This window comes from Cnephaeus nilssonii (genome assembly GCF_951640355.1).
Source record: "Cnephaeus nilssonii genome assembly, chromosome: 5".
Lineage (NCBI taxonomy): Eukaryota > Metazoa > Chordata > Mammalia > Chiroptera > Vespertilionidae > Cnephaeus > Cnephaeus nilssonii.
Window position 1 is genome coordinate 79,433,471 of NC_137076.1, and position 22,784 is coordinate 79,456,254.

The window sequence follows — 22,784 nt, forward strand, 5'->3', positions numbered from 1 at the left end:
GATAGTGACCATATCAATTTATCACTTATATTTCAACGCTGGGTATAGAGGAAAGAACTTCTTACTTAAAGTTAAATAATTCCATTAACATTTTGGAATCAAATTAACTTTTACTATTTAAAATAGTAAGGTCCTCCTTTTTGTCCTCTGCTAACCTATATCCCCTAATATTCCAGCAGTCCATTAGAAATGGAGGCAGAGGGACAAGTGTCATTGTTCCCACTTAACAGATGGGGGATGAGAGAAAGCGAGTAACAAACATACATAAAAATGCACTCAGAAAATAAAACCATGTTTCCTCATTCCCAACCAGTCATCTGCTGTTATGGTTTATGTACTAATGACATATCCATACCAGAATGTCTTGAGGGCACCCAAAGGTATAACACTGGGTTAAATTCCTTTGCCTGTTTGTCTCTGTCCTGTGATTACTATGTTTTACAGAAAGAGCCACATTTTTTGGATGGGATTTTTGTAAGGAAAAACTTTTGATATACTTCATAGTTTAACCTCGCAGATGTCTTATTAAATATTTCTAAGCACATGGCTAGCCCTATCTAGGATAATTGCCTTTGTCCTTTTTCTTTCTATTACCATATATTTTGATTCTGTGCAATACAACTGCATTAAGCTTAACCTCGAATTAAGAAAAAATATGGCTGAAATAATCTCACAAAACATTCTTGTTCAAGTTCCATAATATTCATTATTAACTTGACCCACCATGGTACATCTTAGTTTTAAAATTGGTTTTTCAAGTTGTTTTAGTGCTGGGTGCCAACTTTAATATTTTGACATTTTTCAAATCTCAGACTTCATCAAAATCAGATGTAACCTGTTCTAGCTTGCATTTCAAGAAGAGCTGGTTTGTTAATGAAATTTGTGTATGCTGAACCTTGAATTAAAATACAAATTTAATTTTTCAAGTGGAACTTTTAAGTGACAGTCTTGTCTTGTTCCTTGGTTTTTCTTATTTTGATAAAACTCCCTCACTTTCCATCATCAGATGATCTGGAGCCTAAGAGTTGTAAGATTATGTTTTTCTGAACAAAGCCAAATGATCCCCTCTGTTCCCTCCCCCTTCTTCCCCCCAGTGTATTTTCTAACTTTGGGCTAAAAAATGTTGACTGTTTTTTAAATAGCTATTGGCTATCATTAAATTTTTTGTGAATCACTAAAAGGTGCATTTCTTTCTTTCTTTTCCAGGCTGGGCGTAAAGAAAGAAGTGATGCACTCAACTCTGCAATAGATAAAATGACCAAGAAGACCAGGGACCTGCGTAGACAGGTAAGCTAAAGAAAGTACCGATTGCTTCCCCAAATTCTCAATTTTGTAGTTTTTGTTAAAATCTCAATAAATACTGGTCCTGCTCACATTTTATTAGGGTTAAGAATTGCTTTTCACAGGAAACTGACTATCTCTGTCTGTTTTGTTGCTCATAAGCTTCTAAATGGCTAATCAAATGTCTCGGGGACCTGGACTAATATGGTCCCACTGGGATGGACTGCATAAATTAGCTCTAGTGTGAAAAGGATGTACAAATAAGAAAATCAATTTAAAATGACTTGGGGACTGAAAATACCCTGAAGGATCTCATGATACTCACATATTAGTAAAGACAAATTGCAGTTATTTTCTGACTTGCCCCATTCTGATTACACACTCACAGTTTCTTTAGATCCTTGGTGGAGATGTATTTCCAGGATACATACGCTGGGTATAGAGGAAAGAACTTCTTACTTAAAGTTAAATAATTCCATTAACATTTTGGAATCAAATTAACTTTTACTCTTTAAAATAGTAAGCTTGAATTTATAGAAGATTCTTGATATGATTTCAATCTTCTTGAACTTGTAGAGACTTGTTTTGTAACATGTGGTCTATCTTTGTGAATGATCCATGTGCACTTGAGAAGAATGTATATTCTGTTGCATTGGGGTGAAATCCTATAATAAAGAGGGAATATGCTAATTGACTGTCCCACCCTCAAAGATGGCAGCGCCCACAGCCAATAAGGAGCGAAAATGTTAATTGACTGCCCCGCCCTCAACGATGGCAGCACCCACAGCCACAAGATAGCAGTGCCCAGTCCCATCAGCCCCGCCAGGGCGACAGTCCCCTCAGTCCCCCAGCCACCCAGGGCTGGCCCAAGGCACAGGCAAGCTTCGGATGGTGGCTGCCCAGCCGCCCAGAGCTGCCCGAGGCTCAGGTAACCAGGGCTGGCCGAGGCTTGTGCTGCCGGCAGTGGCAGCAGCAGAGGTGTGATGGGATATCGCCTTCCCCTGATCGTCGGGTTGCCTCCTGCCCCTGAGGGCTCCCGGACTGTGAGAGGGGACAGGCCAGGCTGAGGGACCCCCCTCCAGTACATGAATTTTCATGCACCGGGCCTCTGGTGTTCTATAAATGTAAATTAAATCCATCTGATCCAGTGTGTTCTTTAGAGTCTCTGTTTCCTTGTTAAGTTTTTGTCTGGAAGATCTATCCAGTGAAGTCAGAGGGGTGTTAAAGTCCTCTAGAAGTTTTTTTTTTATATATTTAGGTGCATATATGTTTACCAGGCTTATATCCTCTTGTTGGATCAACCCATTTAATATTATGTAGTGACCTTTGTTGTCTCTTGTGATGGCCTTCATTTTAAAGTCTATTTTGTTGGATATGAATATTGCTACTCCAGCTTTTCTTTCTTTTCCATTTGCATAGAAAATTTTTTCCCATCTCTTCACTTTCAACCTGTGTGTGTCTTTTGTATTGAGGTGGGTCTCTTATAGATAGCATATACCGTATTTTCTGGCGTATAAGACGACTGGGCGTATAAGATTTTCCTGGGTTAAAAAGTCATCTTATACGCCGGAAAATACGGTAGTCCAATATATCTAGTCCATTATATCTAATCCCATCAATATAGTCCAATATACCGTATTTTCCGGCATATAAAACAACTTTTTAATCCAGGAAAATCTTAAACGCCCAGTCGTCTTATACGCCGGAAAGTACGGTAGTTGGGTCATGTTTTTTATCCATTCAGCTACCCTATGCCTTTTGATTGGAGCATTTAGTCCACTTACATTTAGGGTTATTATTGATAGGTACTTATTTATTGCCATTTTAATTCATTTTAATTCTGTATGGCTAGGTTTCTCTCTGTTTCTTCTTCTCATTACAGCAATCCCTTTAGCATTTCTTGTAATCCTGGCTTGGTGGTGATGTACTCCTTTAGACTTTTTTTGACTAGGAAGTTCTTTATTTGACTGTCTATTTTGAATGATAGCCTTGCTGGATATTATAATCTTGGTCTCAGATTCTTGCTTTCCATTACCTTGAGTACTTCATGCCATTCCCTTCTGGCCTGTAGTGTTTCTGATGAGAAACCAGGTGTCAGCCTTAGGGGAACTCCTTTGTAGGTAACAGTTTTCTTTTTTCTTGCTGCCTTTAAGATTCTTTGTCTTTAATTTTTGGCATTTTAATTATGATATGACTGGGTGTAGGCCTGTTTGTTCTTGTTTGGGGTTCTCTGTGCCTCCTGAACTTGGGTGATTTTTTTCTTTACCAGTTTAGGGAAGTTTTCTGCCATTATATTGTCAAACACCTTCTCTGTTCCTTTCTGCCTCTCTGGCACACCTGCTATTCTAATATTGTTACGTTTCACATTGTCCCACAGCTCCCTTAAGCTGTCTTCCTGTTTTTTAATTGTTTTTTTCTTTTTGGTTTTCTGATTGAGTGATATTTTCAACTCTGTCTTCTAATTCACTGATTCGATCCTCAGTTTCCCCTAACCTACTGTGTATTCCTTCCAATCTACTGTGTTATGTCATTCTTTATCTCAGACTGTTCTTTTTTCATAGTTACTATATCTTTTTTCATGCTGTTGAGCATCTTTACCATCATTATTCTGAACTCTGAGCCCTGTTTCAGATAAGTTTCTTATCTCTGCTTCATTTATCTCTTCTTCTGGAGAATTCTCTAGTTCTTTCATTTGGGGGTTGTTTCTTTTGTTTCCTCATTTTGTTGTCTGTTTGGGTTTGTGACAGTGTTTTAGGTAAATCCTGTACACCTCTCAATCTCTAGTGCAGGACAGTGTTAAAGGCTATTTCTGACCAATTAGATCAGGCAAAGACTCAAAGCCTCCAGAGACCACCTCTACCTATAGAGGGATAGGATTCTGACTTGAATTGCCCCCCCCCCCCCCCCCCCCCCGCAGTTGTCCTCAGGTATGGTGAGAGGTTTTTTTTTCCAACAGGGTGGGACAGTTGCTCCTGTCTGAAGGCTAATTGTTACTTTTAATCTCTTAAGTGGCCTCAGGGCAAGGTGTTTTCCAATAGGGTGTGTCAACTGTTTTCCCCCCAGGCAAAGCAGATGTCTATGTGGGAAAGATGTCCTCTGCTGTGTGAGGGAATGACTCAGCCCAGGAAACTTGGGGTGTCTGCCTTCTGAGCTCTATTTCCCATGTCCCCAGTCCTGGCCTCTGTGCTCTCACAGCTCCAGTCCACTTTACCCTCCCTCTGCCAGAGCACAAAGTGGGTGCTCTACAGGGAATTTTGTGTGTTGGCCCTTTAAGAGGGTTCCTGAATTTTTAGCTGTTACTCTCTAACAGACAACACCCCACTGCTTTTCACAGCCAGATGTTATATGGGTACCCTCCTCAGTATTGGTGCTCTCTGCTGGGGGGCCCAGCTTGGGGATTAGATCCCAGAGTTCTCAGTGGTACCTCTCCTTCCCCTCCCCCTCTCCCCCATAGCTGAGATATCTCTCTGGGACTTCAGTTCCTGTCTGTGGGTGCCCTGCCAGCCCTTTGGTGCCTCCACCCCTCCTACCAGTCTGTATGTGGTCTTTACTTTTCGGTCCTCGGGTGTCAGGGTTCTCTACTGCAAGTTTTCTGTTGGTTTTTCTGCATTTTAATTGTAATACCAGTTTGTTCCTGGGAGCATGTCCATGCAGCACCCACTTACTCTGCCGCCATTTTTTTATTATCATTATCATTATTTTTTAAAAATATATTTTTATTGATTTCAGAGAGTAAGGGACAGGGGGAGAGAGATAGAAACATCAGTGATGAGAGCGAATCATTTATTGGCTGGCTCCTACACGCTCCCTACTGGGGACCGAGCCTGCACCCCGGGCATATATGCCCTTGACCGGAATCAAACCTGGGACCCTTCAGTCCACAGGTCGATGCTCTAGCCACTGAGCCAAACAGGCTAGGGCTCTACCACAATTTTTAATCTCCGAAGTTGAATTTATAAAACAATGTATCAAAACTTAAAGAGTGGTAGTAGTAATACAATTTCCATACTTAGTGGAGGGACATTTTATTGTCATGTCTGATATAATGCAAAATTAGAGATGAGCTGTATCTTTATTTTCTTTTTGACGAAGTATCAGAAATGGTTATAAGATGACCTTTCAGTTTATTTTATTTTATTTTATTTTACTTATTATTATTTTTTATTTCCTCACTTGAGGGTATGTTTTTACTGACTTGAGAGAGAGGAAGGAAGATACATCGATGTGAAAGAAAAATATTGATTGGTTGCCTCCCGTATACACCCCGACTGGGGCTCAAACCTACAACCTGTGCCCTGACTGGGAATGGAACCCGCAACATTTCAGTGTATGGGATGACACTCCAACCAACTGAACTACCTGGCCAGGGTGGATGACCTTTCAGTTTTAAGGTTCAATAAGCTAATCCTGTTCAGATAAACCAGGAAGTATATTTTCCCTCTCATTTTTATTTAGCCATTTAGGCTAATTACCTATATTCTAAGACTATGTGCCAATTTAACTCAGAGCTGCTCCTTGTTTAGTTTTGTATTATTCCTTTAAGATATAAGCTTTGTAATTCCCAAGAGAAAAAAAAATAATGTTGAAAACTGAGATTCTATTGCTGGAATGTTGTAACTGTAGTGTAAACCAAGCATGTCAAACTCAAAGGCTAACACGGGCCACATAAACAAGGTTTAAGTTTATGTGGGCCACAAAAAAAACAAAAGCTTCATTTTCATAGAAACATAGGTTTATTTCGATAGAGACATGCTGAATACAAAGGGCTGAAATAAATGAGTAATCGTTAACATAAAATAATAGAACATTTTAATAAAAATTAATAATTTTTCTTGAACATTAACTTATCAGACACTGAATAACTGCACAAATTAATAAGCGTAATGCAAATAAACCTACTTTTCTTGTTCTCTGAAAGCGAAATATTTCCTATTGCACACACCAAACAAGTCAGTTCAAGACTAATGACATGGCAATCGGCAGCTAAAATATTCATTGCTAGTATTAGTGGAGAGAAACGTTGCGCCTGCGCGTAAGAGAAATGAATGCAACATAATTATACCAATCAGTCATTAGCAAAAGTTGTAGTTTGTTATTAATAATTATGTATAGCAAGATATTGTAAAAATTAAGTTACGAAATTTTTATTAAAAGGTTTCTTACATATCGTTATATTGGCTGGTCTGGAAAAAAAAATTAAATGTGAGCTGCATGCGGTCCATGGGCTGTGAGTTTGACATGCTTGGTGTAAACCTTTATCTCCACAATCATGTTTCCTATGTTGCAGATTATATAACTGAATGGATCACATTGGGGCGGGGGGACGGAGGGTCCTCACATAAGTGCAGTGAAGCTATCATAAGCTTCAATTAGATTTAAAAGTACAAGAGAAATAAGCAATATAACTTCTTGTTAAAAATCAAATTTTTACAATTTAATTATTAGCTTCGCAAAGCTGTCATGGACCATGTGTCAGATTCATTCCTGGAAACCAACGTTCCACTTTTAGTGTTGATTGAAGCTGCAAAGAATGGAAATGAGAAAGAAGTTAAAGAGTATGCCCAAGTTTTCCGTGAACATGCCAACAAATTGATTGAGGTAAGTCTATTAGCAGTTTTATTAATTGTAAGTAACTTGATGGAATGTGGTGATTTTTTTTTTTAGTCACATTATTTAATCAGCTAAAAATTTTAGGGGCTCACCTATTATACAATATGTATAAGATCATTACTACTTAACATCTATCTACAACTACTATTTTGGTCAGTTACATTGATTATGTACATGATTAAATATAGATAATTCCTGTCCTGGAAACTTAACATTTCTATTTAATGTTATGCTAATAAAGGTAGATTATGACATGACTCAACTCACAAGACACAGTAGAAGGGAGTAGTGGTTAGAAGACAGAGCTCAAGAGTCACACGGTCTGGGTTTGCATCCTGGCAAATAACCACCCTACTCCACTACCCCACCCCAAATTCTAATTTCTTGTCTGTAAAATGAGGATGCTAATAATACCTATCTTGGAATTATTTTAAGATCTAAAAGAGAAGATGTATGTCAGGTGCTTAACACTTTACCTGAGACACAGACTCAGCCAGTCATCTTGTTTGAAAATTGAAGGCACTGACCCTTAACAATGCTGCTAATTAGATATGTTTGAATAGTAGAAATATGTATGTAAGTGGTTGGTTTGTAGAGTGATAAGAAAGAGGAGTGAATTGCTATTTAGTTTCCAGGTAAGTTAGGGTTGCTCTTACCTTTTGCTAACTGAAATAATGTTATTGTTTAATTTAGTCATTATTACTTTCTTTAAAAAATTTGACACATAGTAAGCATATATCCAAGTTACTTGTTTTTGTAACCTTAATGTAAAATGTCTATTATTTGGAAAAGATATTTCATAGACCATTTGGTAAGTTAGTTGTTATGTAAGAACAGAAAATGGGGCTTTTATGTAAAATTTATCTCTTGTACGTTTGGATTTATAGTGACATTAGGCCAGGTTAATACCATAAAAATATTCCAAGGAAAACATCAGTAATCACATTAAATGCATTGCTAATTTTACATCTAGTTTTTTTTTGAACATTATGAATTACTTATGTACATAATACATAGGGCAGTCAGCTATTTAAGGTAGTGATTCTGGCATTTGGAATTAAAATGGGAAGACTTGCATTTTCTGTCTCCATTAAGCATAATCTTGTTCACAATAGTTACATGACAGCTTGAGGTATAACCTCCAAATGTATAAAGATTGTCTTCAGAAAGCCAACCTCTGTAAGTAGCCTACATATTAGAAAGTATGCCTGTGAAGTAGGAAGCTAGGACACTACCAGCCCAAGGCCTTGGGTAACAGGTACCAGTAATGGCATGAATAGGGGGCTCTGTGTGTTAGCTGAACCTCAGCGGGAAGCCCTTGTCTGTACTGCAGTTTGAGGGCCCTTTGGGCCTGCCTTGTCATCCTCAGTCTCAGAGCTGGCACTCGCTGAGCACCCTACTGTGTACCATATGCAACTGCAATGTACTTTCCACAACATTTCTCAGGTGAGGAAACTTGAGCTTAGAGTTAAATAACTTATCTTAAGGCTACCTGGCTTGTATCCATCCAACAATGAGGGCTATGCCACTTGAGCTTATTGGCTGAGTGGACAGCCTCATTCCCCTGGGGAGCTTTAGGTGGACCTGGTGGCCTTGGAGACCTTGCTTCCAGGATTTTCGCCCATGCTTGCTTGTACTTTTCATTTCATTCTGAACATCAGTTACCAACGGCGCCTTGGAGTTTAGAGTTAGGTGTTCCCTTTGACAACTCAGTTCTGACCCCTTTCTCACCTCTCTCCCCTCTCTGTGCCCTCCACCTCCTTATCCCCCACACAGATATATGTATTAAATGGCTTTTCATTGCTTGAGTCATAACCAAAGGCTTTGTAGCACCATTCTGCAAACAGTTAATTACATCCATGGTGATAGAGACATTAGGATATATAATTGCATATGTACATGAAAAGAAAATGAGCATTTAAAGTGTTGTAGAAGCCTCAATTTCCTGACTCAGGGCAGAACTTTATTCTTCAGTGACAAGGCTTCTCCTCCCCACACTACTTTTATAATAAAACGCCCAAACTTGTTTTAAGCAAAGGTAAAATACTTCATTGTTATTGTTTTGATAACTTCTTGGCTTCTTCCTTTCTTTCCATTAGTTCCCTCTTAAAAGGAGCCAACTTTGATTTGATGGGAGATTTGCCATTTTTCCTGGGGGTTTAGAAGTAAGAGTGCTATGTGAAAGTTGGGTAGGACTGGTGGTGATACGCCTCTTGGCAGGAAAGGAAAGAAAGATTCTGTAGCCACTGAGAATTCTGTCAGATGTTTGTTTTCCTAAAATACTGCAGTACAGTTCTGTTGCTTACCACCTGGAGTTATCACAGCTGCAAGTTTGGGGGTCCCCAGCCCACCTGCACTTCTAACTGGCTACAAATTTGGAGGGTTCCCATGGCCTATTTCAGTTTCAGTAATTTGCTAGAACAACTCATAGAATTCAGAATAGTGCTATACTACTTATGATTACATTTTATTATGATACAAATCGGGACCAGCCAAATGAAGAGACACATAGGGTGAAGTGTGAAAAGGCCTTGTTAAGAAAACACACGAAATTCAACCAAGTAGATTTGAAAATCTAATGGCTTTATTAAGAGATTCATGAGTCAGGAAGCATCCCATCTAGCAACTAGAAGGGCATTCTAAGGGTTGTACAAAATGGAAGGTTTTATAGAAGGGAGAGTGGGGCAGGGGAATATTAACAAAGGAAAAGAAAGGATTATTTCTGGGTGAAAGAGAACCCAAAAACAGATTGCCACTTCTTCCTGTGCACGGGGGCTGGGGCGTTATGGAGAAGGGCCCATGTGACTGATTACCTCATTGATGTTGACCAGAAAACACAGACTGGTTGATTAGGATTATGTTTCTGGGAGAGGTTGAAACTGCATTTAAAGTCTGGGTTTGGTATCATGGTCTTTTAGTACTAGTGCTGCCATTTTGGGCCTGTGGCTTTCTCTTTAACAGTCTCAGACAGTTTTCTCCATGGAATCGGAGCACCTCACCCTCCTGACACATTGATGGCTTGCCAACTAGGAAGCTCTACTGAGTTTCAGTGGCCAGAATTTTTATTAGGGTTTCATTATGTAGGCATGATTGATAGAACTGTGATTTAATTGAACTCAATCTCCAGTTTCCCTTGCTTCCCTGAAGCTTGGGCTCTCCTGAATGTCCCAATCCTCTAATCACTTGGTTGTCATGGTGGTCTGCCTCAATCCTCAGTCAGCCATTAGCATTATATATCTAGGGCCCCCACCAGGAGTTACCTCATCAGCATAAACTATCAGGGCCAATGATGAATACCAAGACTAATGAAATCTCAAAGATTTAGAAGTTTTCTCCCAGGAATCCAGGCCAAGACCAAACATTATTATACAGTACCTCCCAATCTTGAATGTAAGTATATACTTCTTAGATATGGAATGCCTGGTTTTCAGGTAGCTTGCTATGCAGCCATAAACACTTCATGAAAGAGGAAAGACAGGGCAGGCTTGTTTCTTGCAGCTTTATTAGATCCTGTTTGTGGCCATTTTCCAGTGACTTAACCTTTTGCACTCGGATGTCGAGTGAGACTCGACACGGTTAGCATTAGAATAAAGGAGTCGAGAAAAAAGCAAGCGAGTGCAAAGTGTTTTTATACTCTTACCTGGTACTCCTCGCATTGTTTTCCCTTTCCCTCTAGGTTCTCCCATTTGGAAGCCAGGTTTTCTGTCCTTTCCAGGGAATTGGGTCCATCTCTACACCTCAGTGAGTGATTCTTTTCCTCACAGAATCTATGGTTCTCACTCAGGTGTATAAATCCCTTCTGTAGAACATCCCTGAATTGTCACTTATGTTTTCTTAGAGTTTTCCCCTACAGAAGGAGTCCTTCCCTCTAGATATTGAAGATGTGGTAAGGAAAATAATGTAAAACTTGCATTAACTTTTTATACTGATTACATGTGAAATGTAGTATCTTGGGATTAAAAAAACATTATTTTTGCTAATCTTCACCTTTTTAAAATGTGGCTACTGGAAATTTTTAAAATTTTTATGTAACTCACATTGTATTTCTGTTAGACAGCCCTTATCTAGATAACTCCTCAGGCCTTTCAGAGGCTCTCTTCATCCTGCCTCTTCTCTGAACGCTGACCACTTACCCAGCCCTTACTGAGCACCTGCGCCAGAGGAGAGGTAGATGGAGTAGAGCAGCCAAGGCTTCCATCATTCCAGAAGGAGGCTCGACCTGTGTATCTCAGGTTGGTTTTAGCTTTTTGGGCAGTGACCTCAGTTTGTAATTTCACCAAGCTCACAGGCAGCCCAGGGTTTTCCCTCCAGAGGTGCTGCTGTTCAGTCCCCTCCACTCCATTCTTGTCTGTATAGGTGCAGTTGTTGTTTGGCTCTCTTTGTGGTTTTGACAGTCACCCAGTACAAACTTCTTAGATTCAGTCTAATGTTCTGTCCTGTCGGGATTGTTGCAGGCATTACTCCTAATATTATAATGGCTTCTCTCTCTCTCTCTCTCTCTCTCTCTCTCTCTCTCTCTCTCTCTCTCTTAATTAAGTATCTTTTCTCCTTTATTCAATCTGATATTTAGAAAATTATCTAAGACTGGGCATAGAATAGAACCTTTTAGTTTGCTAGGAGAAATCATTCTCTTGATTGAACACTTCTTTGTATATAGTTGGCCTTTCAGGCAGTTAAGAATCCCTTTATTTTTGTCTTGCTCTCTAAATTATCTAGATAAAACATGTATACACTGTTACCCTCATTTCCTTTTTAGTATCCTCCTTAAAATTGGGGTAACTATAGAAATCACATATATGCTATTTCTATGCTATATTCTAGCAGCTTCTTTGTAGATTCCAGCTGCCTATCTACTCCCCAGAGCAGGTTGTGTTATGCTGTCCAGTAATATCTTCCTCTCCATCTCCCCATCTCCCTCCCCCCTCTAATTTTCTCCATAAACACTTGGATGTCACTGTATATCAGATAGATGAACTCTTCTTACAGCTGATTCCTAAAGGGTATAGTCTGATTTATTTGGTGTTAGAAAATGTGCCCTTCAACACTGAAGTGAAGCCAGGCCTCTTCCCAGAACCATTTGGGGATGCTGTGTGATTGCTGCAGTAGGGATCTAGGGATCTAGATGTACATAAACTTTCATCAGCCAATTTGCCTAGGGTTGCTCTATGGCAACACTGCTGGGCTTATTCACCCAACTTCTTTATTAGAGACTAGAAGCCCAGTGCACGAAATTCGTGCATGGGGGGGGTGCTCTCCTCAGCCCAGCCTGCACCCTCTCCAATCTGGGACCCCTCAGGGGATTTCCGGGGGATCAGGCCTAAACTGGCAGTCAGGACCACTGGCTCCTAACTACTCACCTGCCTGCCTGCCTGATCGCCCCCAACTCCTCAGCTGCCCCATCTGCCGGCCTGGTCGCCCCACGCAGCCTGCTGTTCAGTCTTTTGGTCATCCCTCACTAACCCCCCTGCCAGCATGGTAGTCCCACGCAGCCTGCTGTTCAGTCGTTTGGTCATCCCTCACTAACTCCCCTGCCGGCCTCATTGCCCCACGCAGCCTGCTGTTTGGTCATCCATCTGGTCGTTTAGGTCGTGACAGCCCCTGGCTTTTTATATATTAGGATAAGAGCCTCTGAAAGCATCCCTATGCAGCAAGGTGCTTGGGGAGAAAAGATTAAAGTGCCAATTTAGACTATATACCGTTAGGGGACAGTACCATTTAAAAATATAGCTTAAAAAAACTATTAAAAAAAAACAAGTTCATTTTAGCAAATTTGGAAAATAAGAAGGGGTAACATTTTGGAGTAGATTCATACTCCTTTTATCTATATGTGGGTTGGTCTTTTAGAAAAGTCTTTACAAAATTGATATACTGATTTGTTGTTTTTGAAGCCAGTGGTATCAATGTTTTATGATGTAATGTGTTTTTGCCTTGTTTATCATATCCATTTCATTGCGTTATGCAGTACTCATTTATAGCATTTATAATGATTGCTTACATTTATTAGTCCATTTATGTAACCAGTCCCCTATCATGAGGCATCTAGGTTATTTAAGTTGGTTTAGTCTTTTACTATTACATATAGCAGTCTGAGAAACATTCTTTTACTTTTTATTTGCCATTGTCCCACCTAGTTGTTCAAGCCAAAAGTCTAGGAGTTATCCTTGATTCTTCTTTCCCCCTATTTATTTTTCATGGTCCATATTTAATTCACAAGTCTCCATATCCTTTATTTCCATGGTCACCTCCCTAGTCCAAGCCATCATCTCTCACTGGACTTCTGCAACAGCCTCCTAATAGGTTCTATTGTTTGCACTCTTGCCCCTCTCTAGTCTGTCTGTCTGTCTCCCTTTCTCATAATCTGATACCTTTAAATCAGATTATGTTATGCCTTTGTTTCAGGACCCATCAATATTACCCTCTCCACCATCACCCTTCATGGCTTTTAGACAAAATTGGGATAAAATCCTAAAATTCAGATTCTTAATTATGGTCCATAAGGTACCCTGACTGCCTTTTCAACTGCCTATTGTTCTATGTCTCCCTTACCTTTTAGTCCCCCCATGCTAGACTACTACTTTCACTTCGACCATTTAGTTCCCCCATGCTAGACTACTAGTACTTCTTTCTCTTCAACCATACCATACCCAGACATGTCACCACCTCACATCTTCTTCACTCCCTGGGCCCTCTGCCTGGAATGCTCTGTCCACTTCTCATCATACATGTCTTTGCCCAAATATTATCTCTGCAGAGAGGTTTTTGTGGATCCCTCATTCCCTCCATACCACCCTCTGCCATTTTTTTCACCCTGTCACCTGATATATATCCCTTATAACACTTTTCACTATGAAATTATTGGGTTTGTTTCATTTTTTTCTTCTCTATTCTGACACCATCCTCTAATAGAATGCAAGTTCTTTGAGAACATGGGCCTGGAACATAGTAGGTGCTCAATAGCAATTAGAGGAATGAATTTACTGGTTCTCAAATGTAATAAGCATAAGATTACCTTATACTAAAGAGAGAGTGACAATCAAAATAAATGTATATAGTGTATATGTTTTTTATAATGTAGCATAAATGGTGCTGAGATTATATCCATTTTATCAGCATTTGAAAGGAAGCTGAGCAAAAGCTGTTATTTAAGCAGCATTTTAATACGTGACCAAAATAAAATTGGAGCAGATGTGTTGCCACTTGCTAATTTGGTTTGTGGAAGTCTTCTTTATTGCTTTAATAGAAATACTTTCCCCTCTGACCAGATAAAATAGTATAAAAAGGTTATGCTTTAATTTGGGGTGCCATGTAAAGTTGCTTCAAATGTATTAATAGTTTTTGAGTAGTATTAAGGATAACACCCACTTAGAAAGGGAAACCTTTAATGGTGTCTTCTTTGTATATCACATTATGGAAATACAGGCTTAGTTTCAAGAATAAAGCCACATACTGACTCTTGAGGTTTTACGTATGAACAGAGCGAATTTCTCCAGTCCCTCTATGTGCAAACAGTTGTTCGGAAGGCTGTGTGCTGCTGGCTGCCTATTGGATCCTTATTAAATGACTTTTGTGATTTTTACTTGAAAAAGCAAGTAACAGTGTTTGCTGTGAGGTTGCTCTGAACTTATTTTCCCAAAGTCTGGCTAGGACCTCTGACTAACTCACAGCACAGTTGTCAGTGAAATTCAGTACCTCCCTACATATTGAAGGTATTGAAGCCTCCTTTCTTATGTGAAGGGTGTGTAGAGGTTGTGCTGTCCAAGGCCAGTAAGTAGGGGAGTAGGAGCTGAGGGTCAGTATTGGTGAGCTGGGTAACACTTCTCTTCACCATTTTCTTCTGTTTCCAGCACTGAGGGCTTTGCTTTCATCCTATACAGTAAAGAGCTAATATGCTAATTAGACCGAACAGGCGGATGATCTTCCAGACAAAGCCAGGGCTGCGAGGGCCAGCCGAAGCTGTGAGGGCTGAGCCCCTTGCACGAATTTTGTGCATCGGGCCTCTAGTTTGTTTATACAAGGGCATGGCTATACTTCAGGAAGCAATAACTACCTTTTATATTTGACTCTTTCTCACATTAAGTTAATGATTTCTTTAAGTTGTTCTTCAATTTAAAGTGTATTGAGCTGAAACATTTCTTTTCTGTCAGAAATAATACCTTTTTGTCAATAATTTTAACACCCATATATTCTTTTTACTTGCTTCATTCTTTGCCCACCACCTTTGTAAGCAGCTTAGTAGCTAAAGATCAATTCATTTTCCCCTTTAATTTTGTTCTCTTCTGAGCCCCTTTATACTTTCACAAATTTAGAGTGAAATAGAAAAAAATGCCATTCATGAAATCTTGCCTGTAAAAACTATGTATCATTTACTATCCCTTTCCCTTTAGCCCCAGACATTGTATTAAAATGGGCCCCTTATTATAATGAACTTGCTACAGTAAGATGATATCTTGTTCATTGCCTTGAGTTAAGAAACAAAATGTAAATGTAACTGGTATGCTGTTGAGCTGGATTATCATTACTTGTGGGGCTCCCCTTCTACCTTCCAAGTATTTCCCATTGTCCAGGACTTCATAGGGTATGGCTTTATTGGCTTGAAATGTGTTTGAACTGCAAATTGAATGATCTGCATTTTAACTTTTATTCTGTGGTATGCTGATACTGTGTAGTAAAGTGGCCTTGAAGAAGACTCTGGAAGGAGCATTTGAATTAAACACTGACTTTATATGATCTACCTGTGACATCTTGGGTATTTTCTCATTGCCTCTGAATAATACTATAAGATGAAATTCTTGCAAATACCAAATTAAATGAAGCTTCAACTTTTTAGGACTATAGGACATTTGCATGAAAGCAGTGAGGTGTTCTTGGGGGGAATGCTGACCTTGGATTCCAGAAGAATTTTCTAAGCATATTGAGCGTGGTCTTCTCACATTTTCAAAGGTCTGTAAGTTCAGATTAATGTGTGAGACAAAAGTGTCTTGCATGTACTATTTTAGCACCTTATTCCCTAACAAGCATTTTTGGCTGAACTTAATCACCCAGTCAAACTTTGGGACAGTCAAGTGAAGGCAGTGGGTGAACATTGTTCTCAGGAGCATCAGGATTCTTTTCTCTTGACCATTGATAAGGATGGTTAAGGAAGCACTCTGCCCAACCTTGGCCCTGCTTCAGGAAAGAGTATAGGCCTCCTATTTCCTCATCAGTAGACCAGATGGACTAATATTTAGATAGGCACCCCATTCTACCTTTACAAATAGATAATTCAGGTAGTTAGATATAAATAGGGAACTTTTAAAGGGGTATATATGATGCCACATAAATGGAACTGATTACAGTATCATCTGGGCGGTGGTTTACAAACGAAAGCCTTTTAAAAATACAAAATAGCCAAGTTGTTTAAAATAGCTTATGATGTTTTAGTAAATTCACTACTCCTAATCCTGTTGCTAGAGATACTTACAGTTATATCTTACCTCTTCCTAAAATTAGATTTGACATAGCTTATTTATAATAAAACCCTATAAAATAAAGTATATGCAGAAAGCCAGACCCTAGGAAAAGAGTAATAGATAATTATGATCTACTAGAGGCCCGGTGCACGAAATTCGTGCACGGAGGGGGGTTGTCTTTCAGCCCAGCCTGTACCTTCTCCAATCTGGGACATCCCTCTCACAATCCAGGACTGCTGGCTCCCAACTGCTTGCCTGCCTGCCTTCCTGATTGCCCCTAACCGCTTCTGCCTGCCAGCCTGATCACCCCCTAACCACTCTGATGCCAGCCTGTTTGCCCCCAACTTCCCTCCTCTGCTGGCCTGGTCACTCCTAACTACCCTCTCCTGCAGGGTTGATCACCTCCAACTTCCCTCCCTTGCAGGCCTGGTCCCTCTCAACTGCCCTCCCTTGCAGGCCTGGTCCTTCTCAACTGCCCTCCCTTGCAGGCCGGGTGCCTCCCAACTGCCCTCTCCTGCTGGCCATCTTATGGTGGCCATCTTGTGTCCACATGGGGGCAGGATCTTTGACCACATGGGGGCAGCTATATTGTGTGTTGCAGTGATGATCAATCTGCATATTACTCTTTTATTAGATAGGAGAGGCCTGGTACAGGGTGGGGGCCAGCTGGTTTGCCCTGAAGAGTGTCCCTGATCAGGGTGGGGTTCCCTTGGGGCGTGGGGTGGCCTGAGCGAGGGGCCTGTGGTGGTTTGCAGGCCGGCCACAGGCCCCTCGCTCAGGGGGCAAACCACCACAGGCCCCTCGCTCAGGCCACCCCACGCCCCCTGGCAACACAAGCGCAGGCCCTGGTATCTGGCATTTATTTTCCTTCTACAATTGAAACTTTGTAGCCTGGAGCGGAGCCAAGCCTGGGGCTCCCTCCGCGGTTGGCAGCCATTTCTGTTGGGGTTATAATTGAAACTTTGTTGCCTTAAGTGGGTGGGCCTGGCCAGGGTGTGAGGAAAGCTTTGCTTCCCCTGTTGCCGGGAGCAACCCTGGCCTGCTCTATCAAGCTCCATTCTGCCGCCATTTCTGTTTGAATTTGTTTACCTTCTATAATTGAAACTTTGTAGCTTGAGTGGAGGCTTAGGCCTGGCAAGGGCAGGCGGAAAGCTTAGCTTCCTCTGTTACCTAGGAAACCTGGCTCTCTGTGGCTGTAGCCATCTTGGTTGGGTTAGTTTGCATACTCGCTCTGAGTGGATGGTGGGTGTGGCTTGTGGGCGTGTCGGAGGTATGGTCAATTTGCATATTTGTCTATTATTAGGTAGGATAATTGCCATTCTTGAGTTTGGATTTGGCACTGCCCTTCCTGGTAGCAGGGAGAAAAGGATGAAACAGTTAATTGTGTAGTCCTTGTCTTTAGAATGGAGGAAGGATGCCCATCCCCCCTTTTTTCCCCAGGGAAAATAACCCTATCCTAAAAATAAAATGTAAAAAGAATCCTTACAGCCTGGTTGGCTTGGCTCAGCAATTGAGTGTCTGTCGACCTAGGAACCAAGAGGTCACTGGTTCCCAGTCAGGGTACATACCTGGGTTGCAGGCTCGATCCCCAGCAGGGGGCATGTAAGAGGCAGCCAATCAATGACACTTCTCTCTCATCAATGTTTCTATCCCTCTATCCCTCTCCCTTCCTCTCTCTCTCTCAAAAAAAAAATTCAATAAAAACATTAAAAAAAATGAATCCTTACATAGGGTTTTTCTATAAGGGATAGTTAATGATTAAGTAGGTGGGGGGGGGGTCCTCAACATTTTAACATATGGTGACATATTCCACATGATTTTCTTGTAAGTTTCTTCTAAAAAGGCAAGATCATAACATTCCATTGCTACTGAGTTGAGATCCAGACAGCTGTGATCTGGTGAGGGGCTAACCAGCATATGGCCTTCAGCCTCCCAGTAACAATATTGGGAGGACAGAGGGCTTTGAGTCTTTCTTCTGATCATCCCAGCATTGCTTTCTCCTTTTTAAAAATAAACTTCAACCTTTGTTTTGTTACGTTTTAAATGTACCTTGTAAAGAGCATATGCTTAGTTATTATTCAGCTTAGCAGGATTTTTCTTTTCTGTTAGAGTTTAGTACATATACATTCATTATTATGACATGTGGATTCATTTTACCATTGCATTTTGTTCTCTCCTTTTTGTTTTTTATAATTTTTTAAAAAATTTATTTCAGAGGAAGGGAGAGGGAGAGGGAGAGGGAGAGGGGGAGAGAGAGAGAGAGAGAGAGAGAGAGAGAGAGAGAGACACACACACAGAGACACCTATGATGAGAATCATTGATCGGCTGCTTCCTACATGCCCCCCACTGGGGATTGAGCCCACAACCTGGGCATGTGCCCTCCACTGGAATCGAACCTGGGACCCCTCAGTCCACAGCCCAACGCTCCATCCACTGGGCCAAACCAGCCAGGGCTGTTCTCTCCTTCTTAGTCCTCTGTTTCTATCTTCCTTTCTCCTTACGTTTTTGGATTGATTGAGCCTTCCCATTTCCTGTCCCCCACCCCGCGTCTCCCCCCTCGCCCCCCCCCCCCTCACTCTTGTTTGGAAATCATATACCCTCTGTTTCATTAGTGGTAACTGGCTATTTTAGCAAGCATGTTTAACTCAGAGGTTAAAGTTAATCAGTATCTTTTTCTCTTGAAACAATATAAGTCTCTTAGAACAGCGGTTGCCAACCAGTGGTCCGCAGACCACTGGTGGTCTGTAAGGTCCAAAAGATTGGCAACCGCTGTCTTAGAATGTTTTAACTCCATTCTCCAACTTAAATATTGTCCAGTATTTTGATTCTCTTAAATTATAGCCCCCTGAGTTAGATACTATTGGTATTGCTTTATTTGTTTTTTTCAAGTTTGCATAAATATTATCTTATATCATATTTTCATTGCTTCCCATTTCTTCTTGCATATTAAACCTCCCTTCTGGGATTACTTCCCTTCTTCCTGAAGCATAGTCATTAGAAACTCCTTTAGTGGGAGGGAGGAAGATATGTCTGGAGTAAATGGTCTTTTTGTTTTAGTTTTGACTTAATGTCTTTATTGTGCTCTAATTCTATAAGGGAATATAGAATTTTCTTTTTAAATATATTTTCTTTTTAAATGTATTTTTATTGATTTCAGAGAGGAAGGGAGAGAGAGAAACATCAGTGATGATAAGAGAAAATCATGGATTGGCTGCCTCCTACACACCCCCTACTGGGGATTGAGCCTGCAACCTGGGCATGTGTCCTGACCAGGAATGGAACCCAGGACCCTTCAGTCTATAGGCTGATACTCTATCCACTGAGCCAAACTGGCTCGGGCTGAAGATATTCTTTATCTCTGGCTTCCATGGTTGCTGTTGAAAAGTCATCAGTCATAATTTGTATTTACTTTCTGGCTGTATAAAAATCTTGTCTTGCCCTAGCCAATTTGGCTCAGTGGATAGAGTGTCAACGTGCAGACTGAAAGGTCCCAGGTTCCATTCCAGTCAAGGGCACACGCGTGGGTGGAGGCTAGATCCCAAGTGGGGGACATGCAGGAGGCAGCTGATCAAGGATTCTCTCTCATCATTGATGTTTCTATCTCTCTCTCCCTCTCTTAAATCAATAAAAATATATTTATTTAAAAAAATCTTGTTGTTTAGACAACAATCTTCTTGTTCTAAATCTAAAGCTTCATTGCAGTGGGTCAGGGTATGGACCTTTTTTTGGGGGGTAGTTAATCCTCAGGGATATTTTTTCCATTGATTTTTAGAGATAGTGGAAGGAAGGGAGTTGGGGCAGAGAAAGAGAGAAACATCAAAGTGAGAGAGACATATCAGTAGGTTGCCTCCTGCACATGCCCTGGGGCATGGTACATGCCTTGACCGGAATCGAACTTAGACCCTCTTAACCACCAAGCCAAACTGACCAGGACTAGATTTCTTTTATTTATCCTGCTTAGAATTTGTCTTCCCAAATCTAAAATTTAAATTTCATTCACTTTGAAAAATTTAAGTATTGCCTCTGTTCCATTTTTTTTCTGTCTTTCCTTCTGAAATTACTCATAGTTGAATAGTAGTCCTCAGTTTATCTTGCATGTCTCAATTTCTTTTATGACTTCCATATTATAGAGATTTCTATTTTTGTTGTGTGTGTGTTGTTGTTTTTTTTTTAAATACTTATTAAATTTGACTTTACAGGTTAGTAATTCTTCTTTCAGCAGTGTTTAGTCAAGATTATTTTAAATTTCTGGTAGTGCCAGATGTTATGACTTTTCACGTGAAATTGAATTTTGATCTTTCTCAAATCCGCCTAGTCTTTTTTTTTTTTAATCCTCATTAGTAATTTAAAAAAAAATCCTCACCTGAGGATATGTTTTTCATTGATTCTAGAGAGAGGAAGGGAGAAGGGAATGGGAGAGAAAAACATTAAGAGAAACATCAAATGCTTCCCGTTTACACCCTGCCTGGGGATCAAACCATCACCTAGATTTGTGCTCTGCCTGGGAACCCTACCCGAGATCCATCCCATGCATGGGATGATGCTCTAACCAACTGAGCAACACAGGCCAGGGCTCAGATCTGCGTAGTCATTTTGAGTGTGTTTTTTCCTTGTCTCTACTTTGGTTACTTTTTTTTTTTAAGTTCTATTAACATAAGAAACTTTTTTAATTTTCCATTTTTGATCATTTGAGTATCTGCAGTTATTGTGGATTTGATTACTCAGTTGTTTTGCTTACTCTAGCCCCAGATAGCTTATTTCCTTGTGTACTTTCTGCATTTTTATTGTGACTTCACATCCTGGCATTTTGTATATGGTAATTCTTTGAGGCCTGGGATTAGATCACCTTTCATCCGAGAAAATTTCCATTTATATTTGCTTCTGCCAGTTGTTTAGGGATACTACTAACACATGACCTCCTAAACCCAAAAGTTTTTTGGGCCAAGTAAATAATGTAATTTCTATACTTACACCCCTGTGGGGGGCATGCAGAAGGCAGCCAATTAATGATTCTCTCTCATCATTGATGTTTCTACCTCTCTCTTTCCCTTCCACTCTAAAATCAATAAAAATATATTTTAAAAAAACAGGCAAAAAAAGTTCTGATCACAGAATAGTTTGTACTTCATTTCCACCTACCCTACTCCAAGTGAACACTGTTTTCAGTGCTTGCTTACCTCTCTGAATTTCTGCTTTCTCATTTCTAGACTCTACCTGCTTAGACCTGCATTAAAAAATAAAAAACAAAAAAACAGCATTATTGAGATACAATTTATGTAACATAAATCTTACCCATTTTAAGTATACAATTCAGTGATTTTTTACTAAATTTACAGTACGATGGAACCTTCACCACAATCCAGTGTGGAACTTTTCTATCACCCATGCATACTTGGTTTTTTTGGTAACATACCTTGTTTCTCCTAATGAGGTAGCCAGCACCCTTTCCTGGAAATTGGGAATATTTAGGTTTGACCTCTGTTCCATCATCATGTTCCCTGTGGGTTGGGGAGTAATTGCTAGAAATTTCTTGAGTGGTTTTGAAATTTATATGACATGCAGTTGGGACTTCTCAGATATATGACAAGTTTGGAAAAGGTGAGTTATTATTTTGGATTTTTTGAGAGTTCAGACTCAATCATTTTAAAGACAAAAACTAAGGTGGTAGCTTGACCCGCAGCCAATGGCAAGTGATGCAGGTTTTGAGCTTATGGCCTCTTAGGTCGTGATGTTACTACTTAGATTTGAAAGCTTCCTTTTCCACAGTTTTCTACTTGTTTTATGCCACAGAATGGATGAGATGTTAGAGTAGGTCATTAATTTATCACCAAGAACAAAAAAAAATATTTTCTTCCTGCAGAGGTTCCAGAGTAAGGGGCAGTGTCACATTTCATCTGACTGTAAAGCCATGGGCAGTTACTGAGGGCAGTGGGAAGAACTGTATGTAACTTGAACAAATCTGCACTTTATTTAAAGTCATCAGTACGTGTACAATAGAGGGAAGTAGTCATAATGGGACATTGTACTACTACAAACTTCGTTTCATACATTTTATTTAAGTAAAGAAAATCAAGTGTGAAGTAAAGGTAGAGCTTTTTTAAATGTCTGAAAAGTTGTTTTTCTGTCCTGTAAAAATTGTTATATTTGTTGATCTGACACAGCCTTGCTGTGACACTCTCCTTCACAGCACAGATTGTTACTGGGCTACTCCTGAAACCAGCAAAAACCCAGGGCTGTTTTTTTATCAGGGAGTTGCAAGTTTTCTAAAATGTCCTGCTCTTTAACAAGATCCAGACTTACATGGGTTAGGCAGAAACAGTGCAAAAGAGGCCTTCATGCCCTGGCCGGGTAGCTCAGTTGATTAGAGCGTCATCCCGTTTATGTCAAGGTTGGGGTTCAATCCCCGGACAGGGCTCATACAAGAAACAACCAATGGATGCATA

General features: G+C 40.2%; 1 protein-coding gene across 1 annotated transcript in view; it reads left to right on the forward strand.

The window, feature by feature from the left end:
- CTNNA1 (catenin alpha 1) overlaps positions 1 to 22,784 on the forward strand; it is a 202,705-nt gene that overhangs the window by 151,184 nt on the left and 28,737 nt on the right. The window contains exons 8-9 of the mRNA XM_079770838.1: positions 1,207 to 1,287; positions 6,727 to 6,879. Of these exons, the coding sequence (XP_079626964.1) occupies positions 1,207 to 1,287; positions 6,727 to 6,879 (234 nt within the window). The remainder of the gene's footprint in view (positions 1 to 1,206; positions 1,288 to 6,726; positions 6,880 to 22,784) is intronic.